Source organism: Zonotrichia leucophrys, chromosome 9 (assembly GCF_028769735.1).
Source record: "Zonotrichia leucophrys gambelii isolate GWCS_2022_RI chromosome 9, RI_Zleu_2.0, whole genome shotgun sequence".
In the NCBI taxonomy this organism is placed as follows: domain Eukaryota; kingdom Metazoa; phylum Chordata; class Aves; order Passeriformes; family Passerellidae; genus Zonotrichia; species Zonotrichia leucophrys.
Window position 1 is genome coordinate 24,806,288 of NC_088179.1, and position 27,973 is coordinate 24,834,260.

Sequence of the window (27,973 nt, forward strand, 5' to 3'; positions counted from 1 at the left end):
GCTAGGCTGTGCTTTCTATTGGGTTAACAAGGGATGGAGGGTGCCAGGCTCCTCATTGCCACTGCCAGCTGCACAAAACGTGGGTTAACCTCCCTCCCCTGCACCAACTGACTGTTCCACCCTCGGGTGTTCTAAATGAGGAGACAGAGGAGGAGAATCACCCTGCCCTGGGGCTGGGGATGCCACAGGGAGGCTGAGGAAGGGGAGGAGAGAGGAGGGAGCCTGAGGAAGGGGAGAAGAGAGGAGGGAGGCTGAGGAAGGGCAGAAGAGCCCCGGTGGCAGCAGGGAGGGAGGAGGCAGCCCTGGTGCATTCTCTGGGGGATCACCACATCAGGTTGGACCCCAAGCAGCAGAGGGAACTGAAGACTTTTCCCATGTCCCCATCAATGGTGCCTCAGCAATGAGATGCTGTCCCAGGCCATTGCTCCAAGTCCAACAGGTAAATGGGATCTATGACATGAGGCAGGACACATGATCGTGCTATTTATCGTTACAGAACAGGAAAATGTAAAATGCCAGTGTTTACTGAAGAGATTTACTTTCTCTGACAAAAATGACATTTGTCAACTGGTGGCTTTATGGCATTTAAAACAAAATCAAAACTTTTTTTAGTAAGGATTTAAAAGCACTTTATTGATTGTTGTCCTATAAAATCATAGAATTCTTTTAATTCCTGAAGAACTGTGTCCAACAATAGGAAAAATGAAAAATGTCTTTACAAAACATTACAGCATTTTTTGAAAAACTAGGTATGAAAAATATATACAGTGCATTAAAAAAATCTGAATAAAATTAATGCCTGGATTTATACATTCAGTTATGTGTTAAACATCCACATGTATACAGTGAAATTTGTTAAAACAGTAGCAGTGTTTTTACTATGTTAAATAAGTCTTTGTTCAATTTACAGTTTCTCTCATTACTATTCTATCAGTCCACTTATAAATTAATTTGCAAGGCTGTATAACCACTGTCACACTGTTCAGGTAAGTATTTTTGTACAAAATTACTGCCTTCCTAATGTAGTTTAAATTATTAGAGCTACACATCTTTACAAACAGTTCACTCACCACTGAAATCAGCATCTTACATAAAAACCAGCAGAGGCTGGGGAAGGCAACAGAAGAAAGCCTTGGTAGTACAAGTTGTCCCCTCATTTCTACACTGCTGAGTCAGCAGCTGGTCCTTAACACAGAGGGCTTTTCTCATCATCCTCTCCCACCTCTCTGCAGCCACCTGCCCTGAACTCTGCTCATTTGTTCCCAGGGCAGGGAGTGCAGTTCACGTTCTCATCACCCCTGTTCTGCAGCACTGAGTGATGCAAGACCTCAGTGGACAGCTGAGGAAGCCATAAACAACTGCCCCAGTGCCAGCACCAAATACCTGTTACTCTGCAGCAAAATCCCTGTGCTGGGAGGGAGCAGCAGCACCTGCTCTGCAGAGGGTGGTGCCTTTATCCAGCTTGCAGAAATCCTCTGCCCACGGCAGAACCTGGAGCAGTCTGTGCAGCCCCACGCAGGAGCAGCTGCAGAGTCCTCACAAGGTGGTGCCAGCTGTGCCTGTGCCAGGCCAGGGCCAGCCCTGGACTTGCCCTGGAGAGGTAGGTCAGCCTTTAGAGAGGCCAGAGCTGGGCACTGGAGCTCAGGGAGCACACGGCTGCTGACACAAAGGCAAGTGGCCCGTGACACAGGGCCTGGGGCTGCAGGACAGCCAGCACTGCTGAAAACAACTTCAGCTGCTCCAAAGCAGAAGGAGCAGGAGCACAAGGAGGCAGCGAGGCAGGAGCTGCAGGAGTGCCCGGCCACTGCTGCAGGGTGCTGCTGCTGCTGGGGCCGGGCTCAGCCCCGAGCTGTCAGAGCAGGGCTCCCCAGTGTCAGGTGCTGCTGGGCTGTGGCCCTGCTGCCCCCTGTCCCAGAGCAGCCCCAGCTGGGCTGAGGACACGGCTACACGTTGGTTTCCAGCCCCAGCAGGCGCCCCATGCGCTCCATGTTCTTGTCCAGGGTGGCCCTGCAGGTGATCTCCTTGGCACACTCCGAGGGGAACCAGCCCCTCTGGCCGTCCCGCAGCCGCTCCCCCTCGTACCAGCCTGCGGGGAGGGACAGCAGTGACCCCTCTGCACCGACCCTGCCCTGCCCTGGGGCACTGAGGGGCATTCTGCATCTGCCTTGACTGGGGATCGTGCACCAGGTCAGGAGAGCTTTGGCAGGTGTTTGTAATCCAGCCAGACCAGGTAAAAAATAGTATGTGCAAAGCATTGCACAATTTCACTGTCTTTTTTGTCATTCAAATATAGTTTGAAGTAATGCTACAGTACAGTGACAGAATCTCCGATTTCACAGGTAACTGAGAAACAGCAAGTTAGAATTTAGTCCCTCAAGGACTGACTTGGGCAGCACTTGGTGCTATCAATGCCGTTGTGGGCAGGTCTGGGCAAGAACCACAGAGATCTTGGGACACTCGATCCTGTGTCAAACCTCAGCAAGCACCCCGTGCCAGAGCTGCAGCAGGAGAGCCCAGGCCATGGCACGACACACTGGGGCTGTTTCTCTTGGACAACCCTGGCACTCACCAGAATGTCTGAGCTCTGTGGTTTTAGACTAATTCAATTTCCTATTTGTGGACACCTCCCATGCCAATACTGGCCAGCAGCCATGTTCTACAGCTGGTTACAGCTGCTGCTTCCTTTAGAAACCTGAACCCAAATGCTCACGTTTTCCTTGGAAGTTGAACTTTTACTCACTGCAGCCCTGTGCTGATAGGAAACACGTTTTTGTAGCTGGATCCCCCTGCAGAGGTGACAAATGGTTACTGACACAAAATCCTCACTCACCATCATTCACTTTTTGATAAACCAAAACCACATCAGCGACTTGGAGAGAGAGCTCATCGGCCTGCTTGGCTGTGTACGTCCTGATGGTCTCCACCTGAGCCAGGGCTGGGGAAGGAGAGAGCCAGGGTCAGTTAAACCAGCCACAGGGCTTTTACTACAACACATCACCATTTATTTAACACATTTCCACTCTACACCTTCCCCCATGGCTTAGGGCAGCCCAGCCAGCCCCAGTGAGGGCAGTGCCCTGCAGAGCACCCGGGAGCCCCAGCATTGTCACTCACTGGTCCTGTCCGTGTGCTGCCTGTCGCTGTCCTGGCCCAGCGCCGTGATCCAGCGGGCTCTGTCACTCCTGCAAAGCACAACCAGCTCATGTCCTGGAGAATGCTCAGCTCTGAGGCTGCCCCTGCTTCTTCCAGTGCCTCCATCTCTCCCTTCAGCCCCTGCGAGTAACCCAGCACCTCTGTGTATGCTCTGCCTTCCTCCCAGGGCCATAGAAAGTTCTCACCTAACACTGGTGCTTTTCTCCTTAGGACCCAATGCCACAGGAGGTGGTGAAACACGATCAAACTGTGCTGGAAGTCTTTGGCTCAGAGAAAACATTTCAGTTTTACCTGCACAAAACTATTCTGAACTGTTTGGCCTTGGAAATTCCCCTCCTCTCCTTCTCAAAAGATAAGACTATAAAAATAGGTAACTTAAAATACAGGAATTCTTTTCAGACTCTTGCTCTGAGCGATGATCAGCTGGACTGCTATTTATACTGCAAACAGCACAGAACAAATCAATAATAAGTCTGCAGAACAAAATGTCTTTTCATATAAAGCCCAGACAACTAAAAATGTCCTGCATTTTTTCCCCAATAAAATTGCATTTCCAAACAAGTCTGAATCATCTCCTGCTTTTATAATGAGATCTTTAATAGAAAGCACTGATGATCTTCAGTTCCTTTCATGGTTATTCTAAACTTTCAAAGCCAACCTAAAACTATCGATTTTTCCAGGCAGGGACATGTCTGGAGCACTCCCTTTCATGTCTCTGTCCTGCCTCCAGCTTCCCCCAGAACAAGTGAACTCTTTCAGTGCTGGGAGGCCGTGAGGAAGCTGATGGCACATGCACATCCCAGAGCAGGCACTGGGTGCTGCTGCTCTCTAAGGCAGGGCACTCCTATGGCACACGCACATCCCAGGGCAGGCACAGGTTTCTAAGGCAGGGCACTCCTATGGCACATGCACAGGTTTCTAAGGCAGGGCACTCCTATGGCACATGCACATCCCAGGGCAGGCACAGGTTTCTAAGGCAGGGCACTCCTATGGCACACGCACATCCCAGGGCAGGCACAGGTTTCTAAGGCAGGGCACTCCTATGGCACATGCACAGGTTTCTAAGGCAGGGCACTCCTATGGCACACGCACACCCCAGGGCAGGCACAGGTTTCTAAGGCAGGGCACTCCTCAGGGTGCCCCAGAGAGAGGAGCAGAGCTGCTCCTGCCCCAGCCCTGCTGCTCCCTCCAGCCATCAGCACATCCCAGCGCCTGCTCAGGGCCCGGAGCGCTCTGGCTGTGCCCGGGACACTCCTGTGCCGCGCCCTGGTGCTGTGCCAGCCCCGCGGTGACAGCACCTGGCAGCACCGAGCCTCGGGTGAGGCACCCAGCACAGGGAACAGGAACCTGCCCGAGGCACAGCTACACTCCTCTCTGCAGCCAGGGTAATCGAGGCCTTACCCAGCAGCTTCAATTAACAAACCAGAAGAAGCAATAGAAATAAATAAATAAATAAACGAGTACTACTGTGGGCAGGGCGGGAGGAGCCGCCCGCGGACACAGTCAGGTGCAGAAATGCCTCAGCAGCGGTACTCACTGCGTGTCTGCTCCCAGGAGCATCTCCACCCTGTCCCCGGCGTGGTTGCTGAGCAGCAGGAGCCTGAAGAGGTGGGAGGCCGCGCTCCTGCCCGGGTGCAGCATCCCCGGGGCGCTCCGGCCCGGAGAGGAGCCGGGCCCGGGCTCGTCCCCGTCGCAGGGCAGCACCAGCAGCTGCTCCCGCAGCGAGTACCCGGTCACGTTGTAGCTCTCCTCACTGCGGGCAGGCAGGGAACAGAACCGGGTCAGGGCTCGGATCCCCGCTCCGTCCGGCTGCAAGCGGCCCCAGCCACAGCACCGCGGTGGGGACGGCTCCTCCAGCTCCTCCCAGCCCCACACAGGGGGGAGCAGCTTCTGCCAGAGCTCTGTGCAACACAAAGCCCCAGCCGAGCTCCCAGGGCACGTTTTCAGACATTTTCACCTGGGTTCTGGGAAATAAACACTGACAGGGCTTCGGGTTCTTTCTGCAGAATGACTTTGTGCACTCCCAATGATGGACACACAACATGCTTCTCATGGAACCAATCCTGCTCAGATGCTCTGAATCAGGGAAAGGATTGATTTGGGCTTGGTTTTTTAGGGTAAGTTTGGGGATTTTTGGAGGTGCATTTTTTTTTAAAGAAGTCAGTTCAGTATTTTAGTCTAAATAACTCCTTAGCCAAGGGAAGAACCGGCAATCCCAGCTGGGAGTGCTGCCATCACTACATGGGAATCTTGTGTCTGAAAAAGAAATGTGTCTATGCATTTATGCAATGAATAATAAATGTATTTCTTATGAATTAATCAACTAGTCTGTACATGTGCACAGCTAATCATAACAGAACCTCTTACTAATTAATCAGCAGATAAACCTCTACAAATCCTTCCCACTCCTCACTTCCATCCCACAAACCCGCTGGATCAGACTGCTGCTGCAGGGATCCAAGCCCAAGGAGAAGCAGCGAGTGCATTTCCCACGAGCCCTCAGGGTGAATACTGCACTGATTTCAGCAGGCCCTGCCCCAGCCCACAGCCAGGTCTGTGTGAGCAGGACTGGGCTGACCCTCTCCTCAGGATCCAGCATCCCCACACCTGCTGCCACTGACTGCTCCTCTCAGGACACTGCATTAGTGCTTGGCAAGTATTGTGGCATTTTAATGATTAAAAAAAAAAAATCAGATTGTATCTACACACAGCAGGGGCTACACGGACAGCTGGCAGAAGAAACATTCCCAATAAACTAAAATCTGGACAGTGGGGAAAAGCAGATTTTTATCCCTCTTCAAAGCCTTGCACACATGCCAAATCCCTGTGTCCCCTCCTGCCCAGCCTTGGGGAGCAGCCCTGTTACTGGAGAGCCCTTGGGCTGCTCCTCTGCAGCATCTCCAGCAGCTCAGAGGCACAGCTCAGCAATGGAGCCAGGGCAGAGCCAGGGCTGGAGATGAACTCTGGTAAAGCCCTGAGTGCAGCCTCAGAAATGCCCATTTTTAGCTCCAAGTGAGGAGAGGTGTCTTGGTGCAATGTTAAGGATCGTCCGCGATTCAGCTGCTGAAGGAAAACCACAAACATTCAGCCCCAAGTCCAACAAACATTTCTGTCCATGCTGTGGATCCATGGCAACGCTGTGGGTGGGAGCAGGGCTCACCCCGAGCTCCAGCACTGCTAATGAAATCAGGGGGAGCCTCATGCTCCTGCAGTCCTGGCACTTCATCCTTCCCAAACCTGTCTTTGCTAGGGCAGAAAGAATCATCTTTTTAATTCCTCTGACAATTTGGAATCTTAACTGTGTTTGCCAAAAGTAAATCCTGTTTAACAAGCAGTTACTTGTTATTGGTAACCCATGGCAGAGGCTCAAATAACTCCTGAACTCATTCCACAGCCAGGATCACATTAAAAGTCACTGTGATTTGAGAACTGAACACAAAACGAGTTTTATACTGGGGAAGCTCTTACCTCTTCTTCTTGGTGATGATGAGGACATCATTGAAGAGGAAGAAGTACACCTGCTGCTTAGAGGTTCTTTTGGAAAAAAGTCCAGTGTCTTCTACATATGCTGTTAATTCACCCCTTTTCACCAACCACCGAGAAGAGGAAACCAATGGAAACGGCTGCAAGGCAAGAAAATCACATTGTAATCCTTCCAAATTAAATAATTTTTAAAAAACAGATGACAGAGTACAATCTATTTGGGAAAAATGCTTGAATAAACTCAAAGCTCAGAGATTACAAACACAAAGAGGTTACCAAAGTTCAAGGGACTGCATCGTTGCTACAACACACAGGTAGCAGCTGCAAATACCTGGGAATCACTGGGGCACCTGTCATTGCTGCTCATGGAAAAGAGAAATGAACAGACCTGACTGCTCCCATGGGGCTGGAACAGGCTGTGAGAGCTCCTGAGGGCACCGAGCAAAGCCTGACCTCGGCAGTGTCTGCAGGGTGAGAGCAGCTCCCGAATGGGCGGCAGGGTGTACAAATCCCGACAGGCGGGCAGCAGGGTGTACAAATCCCAACATGGGCAGCAGGGTGTACAAATCCCGACGGGCGGCAGGGTGTACAAATCCCGACAGGCGGGCAGGGTGCACAAATCCCGACAGGCGGGCAGGGTGCACAAATCCCGACATGGGCGGCAGGGTGTACAAATCCCACAGCGGGCAGGTGCACAAATCCGACAGGCGGCAGGGTGTACAAATCCCGACATGGGCGGCAGGGTGTACAAATCCCGACAGGCGGGCAGGGTGTACAAATCCCGACAGGCGGGCAGGGTGTACAAATCCCGACAGGCAGGCAGGGTGTACAAATCCCGACAGGCGGGCAGGGTGTACAAATCCCGACAGGCGGGCAGGGTGCACAAATCCCGACAGGCGGGCAGGGTGTACAAATCCCGACAGGCGGGCAGGATGCACAAATCCCGACAGGCGGGCAGGGTGTACAAACCCTCCTGTTCTGGGAGTGCAGGCACAGCCTCCTTCCCTCCCCACCTCTGCCTGCTCTCCTTGGCAGCACCAAGGGAAGGCTCCCATGGCCCTGCTGTGCTCCTGAAGTGGCCCAGCTGCCTGTCAGGCTTTACTGAAAATGCTGAGGAGGGATCCTACAGCTCCTGTCTTTATCCAGCTCATGGATGGGGCAGGAGCTCCCTTTCCCCCCAGGTGAGGGCCAACACCTGCAGCAGCTGCAGAAGACACAGAGCCTGCAGGAGGCCCTTTTGTCCCTCTGGGCCAGGAAGGTGGAGGGAGGGAGATGTGGGACTGAGCTGTCACACAGACCCTGCGAGGCTGCCCCCAGACAGACACTCCAGGCACACCAAGGTGATGAACACAACTGCCTGTTTTCCCTCCTTTAAGCACCTTTCACACACTTTAAACAACATCCCTTCATGCAGTTTGTCAGCTGCCTCCCCATTCTGCATGAGTTGGCTTTTTGTCTCTGTTAATCCCTGGCCAAGCCGACTGCAGCCTGCCTGTACCTGCTGAGCCAAACCCAAACCCAGTGCTGGGACTGAGACCTCACTGCTGGAAGAACAAACACTGACTCCCTAAAACAAACCCCCACAGCTTCTCTCGTGCAAAAGATGCAAAATTTAAAGAACAAAAACTGCTGAAACTTAATTAAAAATTGAATTCCACAGTTGAGCCATGTACACAAGCACCAGGAGGTTTGAGTCACTTCCCTTGGTTCCCATGAAGCTCTCCACAGTTACATCCAACTAAATAATAAACAAATCTCCAAAACTCTGTGAGACTGGGCAAGAACAGAAATACTTTAACTAATTTATAATGACCATAAAACAGAATTACAGTCCCATGATGATTGGTTTACAACCAAAAAATACTTTTAAAAGTTCTATTTGGGGATGAACAAAAAATTCCTCTAATCTGTACTCCAAATGAGTTCATCCCATTTTTCTAATTGACTCTCTTCCAGAGGCAGCTTGGTTTAAGTTTTCTTGAATTGCCAAAGGAGCAAATCACGTGCACCATGGCCCTGCTGCAGAAAAGAGGCTCTCAGAAGTGAAAAATGCCTTGAACCAGAGCTGGGCTCCCCTGCTCTGGGGCCTGAGGGGCTGCAGGGCTGGGGCTTGGATGCAAAATGGGAAATCTCACACAAAATCGGGGAAAGACAAAGCCCCAGGGCAGGTGGGGTCACCCAGGAGCCACAGAGCCCGAGGGACAGAGAGGGATGGGCAGGGACAGAGAGGGATGGACAGGGACAGAGAGGGATGGACAGGGACAGAGAGGGATGGACAGGGACAGAGAGGGATGGACAGGGACAGAGAGGGATGGACAGGGACAGAGAGGGATGGACAGGGACAGAGAGGGATGGACAGGGACAGAGAGGGATGGACAGGGACAGAGGGACCCCAGACCCCGAGGGACTCCTGGGATCTGAGGGAACCAGGGAGCAGCTCAGCCCCCACACTGCGCTGGACTCATCAAGATTTGAGTCTGGTACCACCCATCAGGAAATGCTCTGGTGTCACTTGCCCAGAAGTGTTGTGTTTGTTGCTGCTGTTGCTATAAGCAAATATTATTACTATCAATTTTTAGACAAAATTTGAGAATAAAAATACTTTAGGCAAGTTGAAAATGTCTTTTTGGAGGCAGCATTTGCCCCAAGCCTGACCCAGGGCCTTTCAAGAGCTGTGCTTTTAAAACCATGAACCAATCTCCACTCACTACATGCCTGACAATGAAACAATCTTCTCCCAGAAGAATCCCCATTGTGTAATGGTATCAGACATGAATTACAGAAATGGGATTGCAGCAAACATTGAATAGAAACAATAAATGTACTCAAACAAAGTCTAATAAACCTCCCCTACCTATGACTGGGTCTGCTGGTGTTTCCTACAAAAGACTGATAGTACAGGAAGTGTTTCACAGAAACCTGTGATATCCCACCCTTGAGGGGAAGGACAAACACCCCTGGATCCCTCCCTGGCCTGGAAGTGCTTTCGCAGGCACACCTTTCCCATCAGGTACATAAGCAAATCTGAGCAGTGAGCAGCAGCCTTTGGCCTCTCTCTTAATGCCAAAATCTTCACAGCAGCATTATCTTGACAGCAAAGAATACTGTACACTCAGTATTTAATCAAATTCCCTTGTGCTGTAGCATCACCTTCTAATAAAACTAAAATATTTGACCAAAAGTTTTAATTTCTGTCATGCCACAACAGTTCATTTTTCCAGAATCACTGTGGGATATGACCATGCTGGTGATGCTCCCCTGTTCACTGGCCTGGCTGGTCAGGATCATGCTCCTCACCCTACCTTGATTTTGAATTCCAGCTGGGAGTTAATGGTGTACATCATCTCCGTCCTCTCCATCTTGCGGGCGCCCTCGTTGCACAGACGCACGAGCTGCAAACGGACACGTGAGGGCTGCAGAAAGGCGCTGCTGCTGCAGGGCACTGTGGCATGGAGCCTGCAGGGGCAGAGCCTGCAGGGGCACTGCTGGGCACACAGCCAGCGGCACAGAGCATGCTGGGGACAGAGCAGCAGGCATTGCTGGGGCACGGAGGCACTGCTGGGGCACAGAGGCAGCAGGGGCACTGCTGGGGCACGGAGCCAGCAGGGCACAGAGCCTGCAGGGGCACTGCTGGGGCACTGCTGGGGCACTGCTGGGGCACAGAGGCACTGCTGGGGCATTGCAGGGGCACAGAGCCTGCAAGGGCACTGCTGGGGCACGGAGGCACTGCTGGGGCACAGAGCCTGCAGGGGCACAGAGCCTGCAGGGGCACTGCTGGGGCACAGAGCCCTGCAGGGGCACTGCTGGGGCACAGAGCCTGCAGGGGCACTGCTGGGGCACAGAGCCTGCGGGGCATTCTGCACAGAGGACGCTGGGCACTGCGGCACAGAGGCACTGCTGGGCACTGCGGGCACTGCTGGGCATTGCAGGGCACAAGCCTGCAGGGGCATGCGGCACGGGCATGAGGGGCACGCTGCGGCATCTGGGGCACAGAGCCTGCAGGGGCACTGCTGGGGCACACAGCCAGCAGGGCACAGAGGCACTGCTGGGGCACAGAGCCCTGCAGGGGCCCAAAGGCATTTCTGAGGGCCCAAGGCATTGGGCCAGACCCACAGGCAACATCACTCCGGTGTTTGCAGCACATGACAGTGCCGTGGCTGCACCGCTCCCAGCTCCCCCTGACCCCAGTGATCCCACAGGAACCCCATCATTTGTGATTCTCCAGCAGGAACAAAGGTTCAGCCCCATTCTGGCTGAGCAGGGCACTGCTCTGACCCAGGCTGATGATCAGCTCCAAACACACACCCGCCTCCCAGCTGGATTCACTTCCCACACTGCTCCCCCACAAACCCAGAATCACCACAGTATCATCCACTTTGGGATCCCTTCCCAAGTAGGAGCCAGTAATTCTGCACAAACCCAATCCCCAGTGCCCTTCCTTAAATACAGCAATGCAGAGCCTTCAGTGCTCCTCCTGCCTGCAGTATTTATGCATGCAAAACATCCATTTTTCCCTGGAAGTACTCAGGAATTACTTGAGAGCATACCTTGCTGACTTCCTTCAGAGCCTGCTTGCAGTTCTCATATTTTGCTGAATCCTTGGGAGTTTTCTGGCAAATAGTCTGGAACAAAACATCAGTTACTTCAGAGGACCAAACAGCACAGACTGCAACCCACAGAGATTTCACATCTTAACTGAAATCCAGGAGCTGAATCACAGCTGTGAGATAAAGAGGGAACTCCGGTCACTTGGTCATACCAAGGAATGCTTCCCTGCAAAGGTTTGGGAACAAAGTGATGAAAAACCTCTCAAGCTGAGGTTTATACAAAAAACAAAACTGAAAGAGTGGGAAATAAAATGCTAGATTTGATTTTTTAGATTATTTCAGCCAAAGAAGGGAAGGAGGTATAGGAAAAAAAAAAAAGCCCAAGAAGGGGAAGGCACCCCCAGTGACACTCTGCAGGAATACTGGATTATTCTTCCATTTTTTACCTAGAAACATAGTGCAGAGAAGAGAGAATTCAATATCCATAAATGAACTAACTGTCCAGGTGATCAAATTACTCAGTGCTCAATTTAAAAATATACAAACAAAATTATCAGTTCTGTTTGTGGCTCCCACCAGTGCTGGAATCTGAGCCTGATCACAATCTGCACTCCTGCTGGTGATCCAGCTCCTCACTTAGTCCTGGCACCTTAAGTGAAATACCCCAACTCCTGGTGTGAATTCTGCCTGACAAACAAGATTGAAGAGTAAAATCTACACCTCTTTAAAGCTGGTGAAAATACCTTTTAGTAACTTTAGGAGAAGTGTGATGGATCTATTTTGAATTTAACTTAGGTTGTAAGTGTAACACCTAAACTGATTGTAGTGTGTGCTGCAAATAATACAGACAGAAACATCACTCCATGATGGCACCCCCATCACTGAGTCCCTGGTCACTGCACAGGGAGGGACAGCTCAGTGCCACTCACACACAGCTCCCTTGGGAATGAAGTCCATCCTTCAGCTTCCCAGAGTACTCCCTGCCTAAGGGCCCTCACCATCCTACACGACAGCAGGTCTTGTTTTTCAGCTGCAGGGTTCATTTCAATCCTAGCACCACATACAATTCCTGGGCTGGTTCCTCCTGAGTTTCAGACCCATTCTGACCCTTTACTGTACAATTTCCCCACTAGAACATCCAAGTATTTAACTTGTGAATGGGGGAGCAGGAGGGCCCAGTCCCAGTCAGCAAAAAATGCAGCAGGAATCCATAATCCACAGCCCAGAGTGCTGTAAGGAAGAAGGCAGGAAGAGACTGGAGAGAACCAGAACTGAGAGAATGTTAACAGTGTGAGAACAAGCAGCAGGAAAGAGGGAAGCAGGTGCTCTCACATCCATCAGCAAGGGGAGCCGAGTGACTCTCTGCATGGGGAGGATGAGGAAGGAGAACATGGGCAGGTTCCTGCAATCCTCGTGGGACTCGATCCGGGACAGCACCTCCTTAAACGCTGGGTTTGTGGCTCTGGGGGAAAGAGGATGGAACAATTCAATGGGATGCTCTACCAAACGACTATGAGAGTTGCTACATTTTAAATAAACCATGATTTTATAAAAAGGAATGTCATTTGCAGGAGTCAGACCACCCCAGCCTTCAGCTTTATTCTCTCAGATCCACCAGCCCCAGCACTGACATTAAAGCTCAGGAGCTGCCCCCCCTGACTGTGAGGGCAGACCCAGGTGTGCCACACAGGGAGGGCCACTGTCACACTGTGTGACACCGAACTGACGGAGGAAGGGAGTGTGAGCCATGACCTGGCAGGAGGAGGTGCCCAGCAGGGCCAGCCCAGCCCGGCTGGGAGCCCCCCCAAACTGGTGTCCCCACAAAGGTGCACGCAGAGCCCCCAGCCCTGAGCCCTGCAGGAGGCTCTCCATGCTCACAGCAGTCTCTGCAGGGTGCGCTGCTGGTACACCTCGTTGGTGCAGTACTTCACGTAGGGGTCGAAGGTGGAGCCCGCGTGCCTCGCCACGATGTCGCTGATGTCCTCGATCAAAATGTTGTTCTGGTGCCTGGCCTCCAGCTCTTCAAAGAACCTGGGGGGTTAACATCCACTGCTCACTTTTACATGCAAACAGCATCTTCCTCTCACAGCATTCCCCTGACACAACCCTGTTACCAACCCATGCCAGCCGGGCTGGCCTTGGCAGGGTGAGGCCATCCTTCCTTTGGCAGGGCAGCGAGGGCAGTGCTGGCAGGGCACAGCCCCGGGGCTGCTGCTGGCCCCTGGCAGCTCAGCAGCAGCGCTGGCACAGCCACCTCCCACTCCCCCACTGCCACAGCCAAACAGCATCACCGAGCTGGTCAGACCAGAATTTCCAGAAACAGGGTTGGAAAAGAAATGAAACGACTTCATACACACATTAACACATTTCCTCTTGCAATTAAAGGCAGCACAGCACCAGAGGTGCTGGACGGAGTACAGGTATGTGGGGCTCTGAGCCAAGGACACAGCCATGTGGTGGTGGAGCAGGACATGGTGCTCCACATCCTGCAGCCCTCCACTGGAACCCAACAGGCACTGGAAGCACTGAAAATGGGCACAGAACCCAAACTCCTGAGCTGGCCCTTCCCCTCACCATGCTGTTCTGACAGCTTCCCTGCTGTCTCTGTCCCACATGTGAGTCTCTCTGGCCACTGGATGCCTCCCACTGCTTTCTGCACTCCCAACGCTCCCAAAGCACCTGATTTCCATGGTGCCCACTGGAAATCCGCCACTGCTGGGGTGGAACAGCTCACAGAGCAGCTCTGCAGGTCACCCCTCACACATGAAATGCTGTCCTGCCTGAAGCCTTTGTACACCAGCATTCACTGCAAGAATCCTCAACTCCCTGCAGTCAACAAGTTCATACAAAAATCCTCATACAGCACAGAAAACATTAAGGAAATACTCAGAACATATGAGCTCACATTAAGCTCCAATATTTTGAAATCTGCTTTATTTAATTTCAGCCCTTTATTCAATTTTTTTATCGCTAACACTGGCTCTTCAAATCTGCCACCTTTTTCAAGTGATGCCCTCCACAGTTTGCTTTACAAACACACCTCAAACATGCTAGAGGAGCAGAACAGGCTGAGCAGCAGCTGACTGTGGGCAGCAACAGAGCTTAACTAAATTAAGGCACTCTCCAGGTGTGCTCAGAAGCAGCTGCTGCACGGAGTGGCTGCCAGGCTCTCGGTGGGGCAGCCAGAGCCACCACAATCGAGTGGATTTTGGTCTGGTTTTGGGTTTTGTGCCGTTCTGACACAGGAACTGCAGATGGACTGGCTGACTAACAGGGCTCAGCCTGCAAGCACTGAGCAGGGTTTGTTACAGCCCTGTCGCTGCAGCAGGCAGAGCCCTGAGCACCTCCTGTCCCCCACACAGCCCCTCCAGGGCACAGCACATCCTGAGCTGCCACAGACCTGTCCTGGGCTGGGGGCTTGGGCCAGCCCCAAGGGGCACATAAATAATAAAATCACAGAAAAAAGAGCCTGTAATATGGAGCCTGCAGTGTCTCAGGAGGCACAGCAAGCCCCGTCCCACACTGGGATTTGTTTCTCTCTGCTCAGACATGTTTATGGCTGGGAGAACCTCCCACTGCTGCCAATTCACTTTGCTCAGGAAATGAGGAAATCCAACATTTCCTGCTGTGCTATGGCACACTGACAAGGTGTTGGACCCTGCTGGGCCACAGCTTCCACCTTTAGAATTTATCTGGTGCTTCAGCAGTGACATCAGCACAGACAGTCTCTGCAAGAACAGTAAAGACATGGGAGAGGAGAAGACAGAAAAAAAAAGAAAAGCTAAAAGGGAAAAGAGAGACAAAGAGGAGCAGTATATCAAAGTCCCACTTCCCAATATGTCCCATAAGGAAATCCTGCATCCAAGTTTGAATCAAAAGCTGTAGTTTTCCATATCCAATCTGCTAATTATTGGACACAATCAGTGAACCAGACACATCATAAACCCTTTCACTTACAATTTTAGGACAGATTCTGCCATAGAGCTCAAGACTGAGGGATGGAATGATTCCATTCAATTTAACCAACAAGGAATTTGCTGTGATGTGTGCAGCTATTTTTGCTGAATGTCAGAAGGATTTACTTCAAACATCTCTTTGTTAATTCCAGGATTTTTCTGGTTAAAGTTAGATCCAATTCAGAGAAAGTCAAACAGCACTGTAGGACAGAATTTGATTTCCCTCACCTTGTCCTTACACTGTTTAAAGAGCCATCCACTCTGCAACACTCCTGAAGGCCAAATTCAAAATGCAGGTTTAGCTCCAGGGTGCTGCTGGCACCACCAGGGACAGAAAGCAGGGGAGGGGCAGCAAGCAGAACTCAGCCTCTTCCCCCTGGAGATAGGGGCTGTGATATGTGCAGCTGTCACCAGAGCAACAACTGCCACCTTGAGATAACTTCAGCCAGAAGTAACAGAGATTTCTGATTAACCTCTCCAAATCTGAGCCTTCTCATCAGGGACAGAAGCTGAACATCTGCAACATGATTGTCATTTAGGGAAGGGGAGGGGGATTTAAAATAGTGAAAATAGGAAAAATAGTCTTATTTCCATAGAATCTTCATGCTGAATCAAAATATAAAAGGGCTGGAGAGAGGCTTATTAAAGTGCAGAACTGAAATCAGTTTGAGTTCCCACAGTCTCAGTAATGGAAGCCAACACACAGCTACACACACAAATGTAACATCCAGGCCTGCAGACTGAGAGCCCACAAAGCTCCTTTCACTGGGCAAGGGCCAGGCAGGAGCAGCTGGCCCTGCAGCCTGTGTGCCCCCTGTGTGCCCCCTGTGCCCAGCCCCAGGCTGTGGGAACATGAAATGGGAATGCCTGCAAGTCATGAACCCAGCACAGCCAGAGTGCTCAATCCTGTCACTCTGCGACTAAAAAGAGTTTAAAACCTGACAGAATCTGTTAAAATGGTTTTGTCAGGATCTTTTTCTGCCAATGCTGCTCTGGTATCACAGAATCATCTGCCTTTTGCTGGCCTAATGGCAGAGAAGGCACAAATGCTAAAACTTTCCTTCTTCCTATAAACTGGGGATGTGACCCTGCAGACACTTCCCTCATTTCCCCAGAGAGGCTCCTGGGGAGCTGTCTGACCTGACAGTGCCTTCTCAGGCTGCATTCCTGGCTCACTCCTGGCTGAGCTGCTCCCTGGCATCCCCACAGCCCAGCCCAAGAGCCCCTGAGCAGGCTGGAGCAGGGAGAGTTTGGGTTCCAGCACATCACACAAGGGTCCGTGCGCTCCAGCTCTCTGGAGCCACCTTCCAGGAGCTCCCACAAACACAGCAGGTGCTGCACAGGTTATTCATCCCCACTCCTCTGCCACAGACATTCCAGGCAGCTCCCAAAGGCACAGACAGTCTCTGCTCTCTGCATTCTGCTCCCAACAAAGGCAGCTTTGTTCCCGCAGGAATGCCCTGTCAGGCACTACAGGCGCATCCTGGTGTTACTGGAGAGTTTCCATTAAACGTGTTCCAAGTCAAAGTTCCTAGACAGGGGCTTTAAGCAGTTTCAAATAAAGGTTTTTATGAAGTATTTTCATCAGCACAGGTTCTTCAGCTCACCAATCTTTTGTCCCAGCAACCAAAACCACTGGTAACTACCCTCATACTCAGGTTTTGTACTAAGCAAAGGCTGCTTAAAAACCAGCAGAATGGGAGAGACTCCATTTTAAAGTGAAAAGGTGGATTTTGTTACTTTGAAACCCCTTGAAAACAGAAAGCAGCAGTCTGGAGATACCAAGCTGGTATCTGGTTTAAAATCACTTCCATTGTTTACAGAAATGACGTTGCTCAAAGCCAGCACAGAGTTTTGTTTTAGTTTAACAGTATTGCAAAACTTGGGAGATAAATTATGTTTTCATTTAGGTTTAAAAAGGAGTTATGACTTCTGATTTTACCCCAAGTCATAAAAACCCAAGTTCTTAAACCATGAGACTTCACACACAAGAAAGAATAAGATAACAACTCTAGGCTAATGTGGTATTTTTCCATCCTGTTTTTTCCTCTCCCTCCCACTTCCTTTGAAGTCTATTAATCAAAAGGGATGCTAGAGTTCCCCTAAGAGTTCTGCTCTCCCCACCCCCATTGTCCTTTACTTTCACACCTCACACTGTGTAAGGAGCACCTGTAAAAGGAACTTTTCCTTGAAAACGAAGCCTTTGATGAGCTGCACTCCCTGACACCAGTGCCACCAGACTGGGGTGGCTCTGGGGCCACACAACCCCAGCCTCTGGCAAAGACCTCAACTGCAAGAGACAAAGAAGGGGGGTAGGGAGGGAGAAGGGAAGGGTCCCCAGCCAAGCCCTAACATTCTCCTGCTCGGTAGCTCCTGAACTGTGTTTGCACTTGACACAGCACATCAGCCTCCAAAACACAAGATCTTGCTGCTGCATGAACTTCAGAAGACAAAAGTCAAACTGCTGCACAACAGATGTTAAATTCCACAGACCTTGTGGTATCTCAGACAAAAAGGCCAAGAAATGACTTTACTGTGACTGGGGACATGGACCTTCACAAGTTCCACCAAGGCAAATGAGGGTTTAATGCTAAAGAATTCACAAAGGAGACAAAAGAAGGGGGAGCAAAATAAAAATCCATTCAGAATCCTTGTTCAACCCTCAGCCCTTTTCTGAAAGGAGGCCAATATTTCTCTGTTCCACAGGTAAAGAGATCCATGTAAAGCTGTAGAGAGCCACAGCTGTGAGCACTCAGTACCTTCACCAGCCACTGCAGCCACTGTGCTCATTGCAGACTGCAAATCAGGGACAGGAAAAGCAACACAGACAGTCTGATGCTTTAGTTATGTGGAATACATAATCCACCTGCTGCTGTGAACAGAACAAATTGCAAGGAAGCCAAGCCACTTCCAGTAACTTTGTGAAAGAGAGTGTGAAGTACTCTGAGAGCACATACATATGCATGTCCTGGATTAAATAACACTGGCAGTAATTACCAGCCAGCAACAAGACTCCTCTGCACTTGTATCTTGTAAGATCTGCCATTTCCTCCTCTCCAGGCACTATCTGCAGTGTCTGTTCCCTGGCTGCAGACTGAAGGAATGTGCCCCAAAGCAGCAGAGCAGAGCAGAGATGCCCCTGGCAGCAGAGCCAGGCCCTGGTGCCCACACAGGGGGGCAGTCCCAGAGCACAGCACGCCTCAGGACAGAGCTCTGCACCACCTGGCACCAGCCAGCTCTGCAGGGCAAGCACGGAACTCCAGCTCCAGTTCAACAGCTCAGCAGGGCACACTGAGCTTTATCTGATGCCCTGCAAGGAGCAGGTCTGAATGCCCGAGCAGCATTTAGCCTAGAACTGCTCAGATTTGAAGGATGCTGATTTCCACTATGATTCACTCTGTGCTTTCCTTCCCTCCCATTTTCAGAGACACAAATCCCAGGCCAGCCCTGCTCACACTGCTGTGCAGATCTCTGCCACTTGTACTTCCCACCTGCAAACCAGCAGGAGCTTGGGAAGAAATGCTCACCACTAAAATGGCTAACTCAGCATCCAAAGAGAAAAGAGAAACCTGCTGCTATGTTTAAGGACGCACAGCTCTGGTAAGTACAGAAATGCCACACTCACTTTTTGCTTGCTTCATAAACATCCGTGATGTTGGAGAAGAGGTGGTGGCTCTCTGTTTTGGTCATTGTGAGGCTCAGTTCCCTGGAATTTTTAAACATCCGGATCAGAATCTCCAGGCTCAGCAAATAGGAGTGCTCAGAAGATATCACCTCAAATATTGCCTGCAAAGTGAAGGGGGGAAAGAAAAGACTTACTAGTGATTGGGCTTTTTTCCTTAAAAACAAAAAGAAAATGTTGAGCAGGGGTGCAAAGCAAAGTTTTGGATGTAACCTAGAGATTATGACTTAAATGTTCATCTCTATAATAGTTGCATCATTAATTATAAATAAGTTATTCAATACTAAGAAAAAAGTCTTTGTTAACAAGTCTATATTCAGAGTTTTCAATCTAATAGGCTCTAAAAAGCAATTCAAAGAACGGATAAAGAATATATGATAAAAGGCACTTTAAAAGAAATACAGCAAAAGCATGAATTGGTAACGTACCTACAGCTTAAAAATATTTATTTAGGCTCCCACTGAAAGAACTGGCCTCTAAAATTCAAATTAAAAACCCTCAGGCATGAAAACAGTTTTTGGTAACATTGAAGACTTTACATTTAAAAGGAATGCAAAGAACATGTTCTTTTTGAAAGGATGCAAGTATGGCTCCAGGAAACACTGACTAAGGGCTCCTAAAGGATATCACTGAAATACAAGCCTTGTCTCAGAAGCTTCCCAGCAGGAGGAGGCTGAGCCATGTCCTGAAGAGGAAAGAAGACACTGGGACAGATTGCCATGGCAGGTAATGCTGCAGGGCTCCTAGCCAAGCCCTGCTTGCTGGGGAAGGACACAGCTGGCCTGGCCAGGTGGGCTTGGCAAGCTCCCCTTCCCTGGGACAGAGCCCTGCAGGGAGGAACGGGGGCACAGCACATGGACAGGACACAGGAGCAAAGGGGACAGGGAAAGTGGATGGAGAGGACACAAGGAGCCAAAGGGACAAGGAAAGTGGATGGAAGAGGACACAGGAGCAAAGGGCAGAGAGAGAACAAGCACCCTGATGCTGCTGCTGCCATCAGGGAGCCCCTGCCCTGCTGCAGGGCTCAGGGACCAGCTGGGCTCCAGCAGGCACACCCCGTGCCCAGCACTGCCCACAGGGGTAGGTACAGCCCAGGGCTCTGTAAAAGCTGCTCTTTGCTCCCCACTGCTATGGAAACTGCTGTGCCACATTTCCTTCCCCTCTGGGAGCTGGAGTTCCTGGCACAGCAGTGACCCTGGTGCTGCCAGGCTGGAGCAGCCCAGGAGCCCCTGGCATGGACACAGGCACCTCAGCACACTCTGGGCTCATTTTTTCTCCCTGGGGAGAGAGGAGACTTCACTGGAGAGCAGGAAGGCAAGCAATGAACTCTTATCAACAAGCAGAGCACTGAGGCAGGCGTGCAGTGCAGCCCTAGCAGCCAGCCCCAAAACACAGAGTACCTCCTGTCTCTTCCTTTCCTCCTGGCTGATGGCTTCTGACAGGCCGTTCTTCTTCACCTACAAAGACAAATCAATCGATGTTTTAATACCTTTTGTGGGAAAATGTGATTGAAAAGAGAGACAGGACTATCAAAACCTAGAGAGCAAAGCACCAAGGAGGGCCTGGCTCTACAGGAGTTCCAAACACAGGACCCAGATCAGGAGGGACACCAGGGCAAGGGAAGGGAAAGGGCCACAGCACCACACACGTGGAAAGCCCTGCTCTCTTTGAGGAGAGAGGCACATCACAGACACCAGACCCACACCCATTTCTGTCAGTCTTCTCCTAACATGCTATCACCAACAGCTTTCTCTTCTTGCTCCACCTGCTCCCTGGCGTTTTAAAGGATATATTATTCCTCACTTTACTCCTGCACAGCAGGCCCCACAATGCTGGGCAGCAGGAATAAGGAGGTGCCACACTCGGGTCTGCACACCAAAGCACAGAGTCACAGGTAAATGCCTGTGGAAGTGACAGCAACATTCCAGTGTGGGAGCCACCAGCCTCTGGAACACAACTCCCAGACCCCCACAGCACCACGAGCAGACACTTCTGGATGCTGAGCAAGAGCTAATTAGATGGCTTTTTATTTAACAATTAAAGTACATCTTAATCAGGAGCCTGAAAGCTTCAGAGCATTCCTGAGGAAGTGCAATGGCACTGAAAGGTGCAATGTAGCTTTTTTCTGGATGCCGTGGAAGAGTTTTCTAAAAATACACAGCACAGGAAATAGCTAGGAACACATCCCCCAGATTTCAGTGCTCCCTGTTAACACAGACAGTGCCAGAGAGCAGGGAGCTCCACGGGGCACCTGCTGAATTCCTGCTCCAAACTGCAGCTGGCACACACGGGTGTGTCCCACTGAGTACACAGCAATTCAGGGCACATGAACTCACAGCCAAGGGCCCAGCCTGACACTCCCCACCAACAGCAACACTTCCAAAAGACAGAGACCCAGATAGGGACACTGCTCTGGCCATTTCTGCCAAAGAAAATTCAATACTTAATTTTGATGTGTCCAAAATGTTTAAGCTGAAGTAATCTAAAAAAACATCACATGTGTGATACTAAGCAAAAAAACCCCTTTATTTACATTAAGAATATGATCAGAAGGAACAAAAGAGGCCCAACATCACTGCTACTAACACTGGACAGGCTTCTCCTCAGCAACGACTGATTCAGCCATGAAGATGAGAAGCAAAGGATGAAAGGAGGACAGGTGAACTCTGGTCAGGGACAAAAAGTGCCTTCAAAATGAGGAGGTGCTGAAAGGGGGAACTCAACAGGAATCTACTAAGTGGCTGCACCATAGCCAAAGTGACCACAAGCCCTTTAGTACAGGGAGAGAAAGGTGCAGACATCAGCCCTGAAGGCCCCAGAGAGTCACACCAGGGGTCTGGGCTGGTACCACGGAGGGGAGGCAGCCCTGGGCAGGGACCTGTGAGTGGCTCCCTAAAGCCACTCACAGCACCTGAATTTTACATGAATGAGAAACCAGTCACATCTGAGATCAACATGTGTGAATTCACTTCAGGAAGACAGAAACACCCTTTTATATTCCTGTTCTCATGAAGAATCTGAGCACTCCATGCCTGAAGGGCACTACCCCCAGGCTCAGCACTGCCAGGGCAGCCTCCTGCAGACAGGGGATCCCTCTGCCCCTGCCCTCGCTTTCCCAGCACAGGCACTGCTCACAAACACCACAGGCATTCTCCTCCTCCTTTCCTAGCATATGCCGAAACCCAGGACTGACATTTTCCAGCTGACTTCCTGCAACAAGTCCAGACTCACTTTTTAACTTCTTAATACACATTGACAGCATGTAATTTTTCCAGAGTTATAAACACAGTCACTACGAGTCTCACATTCCCAGATTTTGTTTTCTCCATGCACCACCTTCTCCCATATACTCCCCACTTCCAATTTTGCAAATCAAATACAGACAGTGCACAAGTTTGTGTGCAAGGAGCAGTAAAGAACAAGCTGGTTTCTGTAAGTGAAGCACAGCACAGTTCTCCTCCTGAGATGGTCCTCATGCTATTTCTGTCTCAAAGCAAATTAGTGTTTTGAAATTATCATTATTATTACTAAATAGCGTTCCTTCCAAAATACCTCAGCTGTTGAACATTTAACTGCTAGTTTGCCCAGAAGGCAGAAAAAACAATTTGACTTCATTATAAACACTTTTTTTTTTGCAACATGAAGCCAATGAACTGTATTTTAAGTATTTGATTGTTGGAAAAAGAAAATTAACGCACATATTTACAAAACCACATTGCCTTGCCTTCGTTATAATTACTGAATCAGAGAGGTTCATCTTTCAATACTTTAAAGTGCAAAGGGTCATCAGCATCTGTGAGACAGCCCTGCTAATGAGACCATTTAACCAGCCTTTGGGGAGCTCCCTGAGGCTTAATCCATCATTTATTGGGATATACAGAGCTGATGGTCAAATCCTCCAGGTGATCTTGTCATGGCATAATCTCTCTAATGCCTGAGATGAGCATCTACAACATTCTACAAGTCACATTAACAAAAAACAACCCCAAATCCTTCATTATAGGGATATCCCTCCAGAGGCCACATAAATAGTCCAGAATTTTTATGGTTCCTTCAGTCCCAAAATCCCATGTTTGAGAAAGAGCTGTGGCAGTAGCAGCTGCCATCAGTGATCCGTCAGGTTAGGAGCAGGGAAGGCAGTGAGACTGCAGCCCTGAGCAGAACAGCTGAATTCACTTTGTTTAACGATGCTGCTCTGCCAAGGCCCTGCAGACACTTCCCAGCCTGTGCAAGGGACAGCACAGCACCACCAGCTCTGCTCTGCACTTCTCAAAATGCTTTCCATCAAACATCTGCACTCGAGCCAGCCTAAGAGCTGCTGGGCAGTGATTTAGAACAATTCAGCAGCAACTTGTTTGTGACTAACTGAAGCCTTTCTTCAGTATAATTCACCCTTTTAGTGAACTCACACAACACTTTTTTTAATGAATCAGTAAAGTTGTGTCTTTGCCAAGTACAGGACTCTAAAATGAACTTGGTTTCATTGTTTTTTATGTGGAACAAAGACCAGTAACTGACTGGGACCTCCATGTCGTTGTTATGATGTGACAAAGATGATGACAAATTTCAGCCAAAAACTCCAGCAGCGAGTAAGAGAAGACTTTGCTTCAGCCCACCCTGAGATGCTGTCTCTGGCCATACAACTCACCACAGAGAGCTGGCTCCACGTCGACCTCAGGGGCTTATAGTGAAAAACAACCTTGTCATCCAGCTTCTGCTCTTGGGGCTCAGACTCTTCATCAGAATCTATGTCCAGAGCTTTTTCCTTATAGTTCTGATATAATACAGCATTTTCTGTCAAATAACAACAGTGTGTCAGTCATTGCTAGAAAGTTAGTTCAGATGGTCTCACAAAAATTTAAAGTAACATTTAAACAATGGAAGAAACCAAAGTGTCACTGTGCTGCTCACACTCCACAAGACAAAGATAGCAACTGATTTGGGCTGGACAATGGTGCAGTACAGTGACAATGGATCACTGTACCCAAAGATCCTCCCAGACCGAATTAAAGAACAGATGTGGCCTTTGTCAAGAAAAAAAACAGCAAACAATTTTTTCTTCCTTGGTTTGCTGTGCCCAGTTCTGTAATTAACCAGCAATCAGCAAACAGGATTGTGTGTCAGTGGAGCAGCCACTGATGTGCAGGTCTCACTATTTTCATGTCCAGGAAAAGCACACTGCCCAGGCCAACCCTTCTTCTGTCAACTCTAAATACTGTCTTCACATTTCACTGTGTCCCAGTTTCAGACATCTGAGGTCAGAGATAGTCCAAACAGAAAGTTAAAAGCCTGTCTGAGTAAGCAGGAGACCTATGAACCTTCAGACCAAATACCCTCCTGGTGTATTTGAGTTGTGCCATGATTAACTGAGAACTATCAGTGGCAAAGGAACACAGGCATGGAGCACTCTGCTGCTTCCCACCCTCCCTGGCCACACACCCCTGGCAACCGCAGTGAGCAAGGACAGAAATTCAACACCACAAAAACCCACAGGCCAACTCAGCCATTAAGCAGGCAGGCTCTGAAAGGTACTTTTAGATGGGCCAGCCTTTGGATAACATCCAATCTTCCCCTACAAGAGAAGGGGGAACTGAAGTGGAAGTTTGGCTGCTCCAGGCAGGGCCCCAACTCCTGCAGCCCCTCAGCTGGCTGGGTGGGTCTGTCCCCCCTGCTCAGACCAGGTGTGGCCTTTGGAGCAGCTTTGGGGAAGAGCCTGTTGAGTTTATACACTTTCAACTGAGGAAACTGTCACAGCAACTGAATTGTGGGAGGCATTCCAGAGAAAGTTATTAGCTGGGATCGTCCCAGACAGACAGGACCATTGAAGAGAATCCAGAAAACATCATCAGGAGATAGCATGAGAAGAGACAAAAATAAAGAAACAGAGTGGGAAGCTCTGAAAACAGAAACAAGAGGAAGGTAACACAGCTGACATGACCTCAAAGAGGCATTAAACAGGGAAAAGCCACGAGAGTAGCAGTTATTATAAGAGAACTTCTGTGGACTTATCATAGATGTTTTCTTGTTGAAATATCGGGAAAAACAGCAAACTTGGCAAACCCAGAATTAATGAGTACCACAAAAATACAGCTCCACAGACAGTGTTTTCCTGACACTTATATCTGAAGCCTAAGCAGCAAGAAATGAAAATGCTTACAGAGCCCAAGGGCTGAGCCCAGCACCCTGAGCTGATGAGAAGGCACAAACAGCTGTGTGACCCCCAGGCCAGGGTAATGACTCAGGGGTGTGCTGCAGGGAGGGCCCAAACCCCCGATGGATCAAATGTCCCGCACCTGGGCACAGCCCCAGAACAGGCAGGAGGGCAGTCCCACCTGGAGGAGCTAACGATGGAAGTGCACAGAGCTGTCAGGGCTGAGGCAAACACAGCCAACAGCTCTGCTTTGGGGAGGGACAGGAGCTTAAGCGGAAAAGAAGCCCTTGACACACCTTTTTAGTCTGTCACTCCATAGTCTTTAAAATAGCCCTAAGGTAGGTCGAGTGCCAAAATTATAGTCCCAAATCTCAGCTGCATTACTGAAAAAGAAGGTACTGAGTCTTTGACTCTGTACAAAGGAAGCGTGCAAAACGATCCTGAAGTTCATTTCCCTTGGGAGTTATTAGCAAGTCTGGACAGAACAGGACTCACCTTCCCCATCGAACGTCCCTTGTCCTTTCAGCATCTTCTGCAGGTAATTTTAAGAGAAAAGAGAAATATGTTAGAAGGAGGAGAATGCAAAATAATCACAGTAACAAGAATGTCTGTTTTATTCAAGACTTGGGCACCAAATCAACAGGCCCTAATCTGTGAACTTCATGTGTTGGACAAGAGTTCAGTAAAAACAATTGTGTCACGAGAGAAAGTGAAAAGCTACCCTAGTTTCATTTCTCTCATGCCTTGTTTAGATGTGTTTTCCCTGTGTTTCAAAAACAGACTGCACTGGCTGGAGAGGGGTTCAGTGAACTCGGCTCATCCCTCTGTCCCAGGGCTGTGTGCGGAGGCGCAGCGCTGAGAGGCTGCCCTTCCCCTCTGCAAACAAAACCACTCTGAGCACTTGGTAAAGGAGCCTTCCGAGAGCACAACAAACCCCTGAAATAAAACAGCTGCTCTCGTGCAGCAAGTCCCAGGGCCAAGAGTCTACTTCATAAAACACCACTTGCAGAGAACTCTGTAAGGACAACACAGTTTCATGTCCTCCTGTCTTAACTCATTGTTTTAAGTCTACTACCAAACCAAACCACGCTCTGCAGCTGTTGACAAATTCATCAATTTCTATTTCGCAGTTTGCAGTGTTTTCACAGAAGCATCCACTACCATAATTTCAAACTGGCTGAAAACTGCTAAAAAGCTGATCATTATTTTAAAAGCTACAGCATCAGCTCTTGGATGTACTTCACTACACAGAAATCTGTGAATACATTTCATACAGTAACAAGTTATATCTAAAATAACGAAATACAATATTACACTAAGATAAGTAAAAGAACACTATCGGTATGTCTTTACAATTTAATACATTAATATTCAATGTAACTCTACTACAGGATTCTAAGTGATTACAACCAAGATTTAAAAACAGGCATGCTGCTTTTACTTTCAAGCATTAAAATACCTGAAGTGATTTCTATCAATTTAAAAATCACTCAGTGATTTTAAAAAAATACTTTAAAAGTAATGTCTCAGAGAAGTGAGGGAGGAAGTTCATTTTTCTGTCTCTATTCTAGCACACAGACTTTATTAAAATAATGTCCCTTTTTTTTTGTCCTGTTTACTCCTTTCTGGGACACAGGTTTTAAGCCGGTGGTTCAGTTGTGAAAGCTGGAGAATCCAGCAGGAAAGGCAAGCAGGAGGCAGCTAGCAAAGGCTCTGAACCTCCTGGGTTTCAACAGAGCCCGCCATCTCCAACACCTCACTTGGAAAACAGCACTTTTAAAACTCACAGTCACATGAAAAGTTTTGCGTTAGCAAAAAAGCAATCTGAGAACTCCCAGCATTTATGGGAATTGCAGGATCAGCAGGGCCACACTCCCACGAAGCCAACACCTTCACCTTTCAGCACACCTTACCTTTATCCTCCCCAGGCTCGAGAACTTCTCCTTATCTTCAACCACCGCTTTCAGGATGGGCTGGGACATTCTGTTCTTCTTCTTGCAGTTGGCGGAGCCGTCCAGGTCCACGCCGCTGACCACGGCCCGGCGGTAGGACGTGGAGCGGAGCCCGCGCCGCAGCGCGCCCGGGCCGCCCTCGGGCTCGTCCTCGGGGTCGCTGCCCAGGGCCGGCCGGGGGGTCTCCACCAGGCTGCGCGCCTTGAGGCCCCGCTCGTGGCCCTGGGCGCGGCCCGCGGGCCGGCTCTCGGCCAGGCTGCGGGGGATCAGCTGCTGCGAGCCCACCCTGCGCGCCGCGGGGCTGTGCGTGCTCAGCAGCGCGGGGGGCTCCGCGCCCGCCACGGCCGGCGATCCGCTCCCGCGGGGCACCACCGGCTCCTCCGGGGGCCCTCCCGGCTCCTCCGGGGGCCCGGCAGCCCGGCCGTTCCTAGGGGATCCTCCCGGCTCCTCCGGGGGCCCGGCAGCCCGGCCGTTCCTAGGGGATCCTCCCGGCTCCTCCGGCGGCCCGGCAGCCCGGCCGCGCCCGGGAGATCCTCCCGGCTCCTCCGGGGGCTCACCAGCCCGGGGGCACGGTGGTGGCTGAGCGCTGGCTCCGAACACGATCCGCTCCTGCTGCGCGGCCAGCGCGGGCAGCCCCGCTGTCCTGGGCGGCCGCGGCCGGCGGCCCTGCCCGCTGCCCGGCGGGGAGACGGTGCCGTTGGCGGTCGAACCGACGGGGCTGTCCGGTGGCAGGGCGAGCAGCCGGGAGCGCCGCTCCGGGGACAGCGCGGGGGAGCCCGGCGGCCGCACGGTCCCGTTGGACACCGATCCCATGGCGGGGCTGCCGGTGCCGGCGGGCTGAGTCACGGGGAAGGCGCACCTGTCCTCCACGGGGAAGTCGGTGACGAGCACTCCGCTGGGGCTCTGGTACGACTGCGGCCGCGGCTTGCTCCAGGCGAGCGGCAGCGGGCGGGGGGTCGCTCGCCGCCTCCAGCGCGGCGCGGCGGGGCCCGCCGGGGGCTGCCCGTCCATCGCCGCCCGCCCGGCGCCGCTCGCCAGGGAGGCGGGCG

The 27,973-nt window shown here is 50.6% G+C and overlaps 1 protein-coding gene across 1 annotated transcript; it reads right to left on the reverse strand.

Moving 5' to 3' along the window:
- Positions 1 to 611: 611 nt before the first annotated feature.
- Positions 612 to 27,973, reverse strand: ARHGEF26 (Rho guanine nucleotide exchange factor 26). Its single transcript, XM_064720988.1, has 14 exons — positions 26,886 to 27,973; positions 25,468 to 25,504; positions 23,470 to 23,615; positions 20,222 to 20,278; positions 18,765 to 18,925; positions 13,062 to 13,214; positions 12,516 to 12,645; positions 11,184 to 11,258; positions 9,939 to 10,028; positions 6,622 to 6,776; positions 4,691 to 4,906; positions 3,115 to 3,182; positions 2,831 to 2,935; positions 612 to 2,086 (listed from the first exon to the last, which is right to left on the reverse strand). Exons 1-14 carry the CDS (start codon positions 27,933 to 27,935, stop codon positions 1,944 to 1,946), a joined length of 2,586 nt encoding a protein of 861 aa, XP_064577058.1. The 5' UTR covers positions 27,936 to 27,973; the 3' UTR covers positions 612 to 1,943.

What these genes read in the sequence shown, in the direction of transcription:
- ARHGEF26 (XM_064720988.1), bottom strand. Translation starts at nt 27,935, where the DNA reads ATGGACGGGCAGCCCCCGGCGGGCCCCGCCGCGCCGCGCTGGAGGCGG. An exon ending in AGGGACGTTCGATGGGGAAG is followed by an intron (nt 23,616 to 25,467) that starts GTGAGTCCTGTT and finishes GTTATTTGACAG; the next exon opens with AAAATGCTGTATTATATCAG. An exon ending in GTTTATGAAGCAAGCAAAAA is followed by an intron (nt 13,215 to 18,764) that starts GTGAGTGTGGCA and finishes TTAACCCCCCAG; the next exon opens with GTTCTTTGAAGAGCTGGAGG.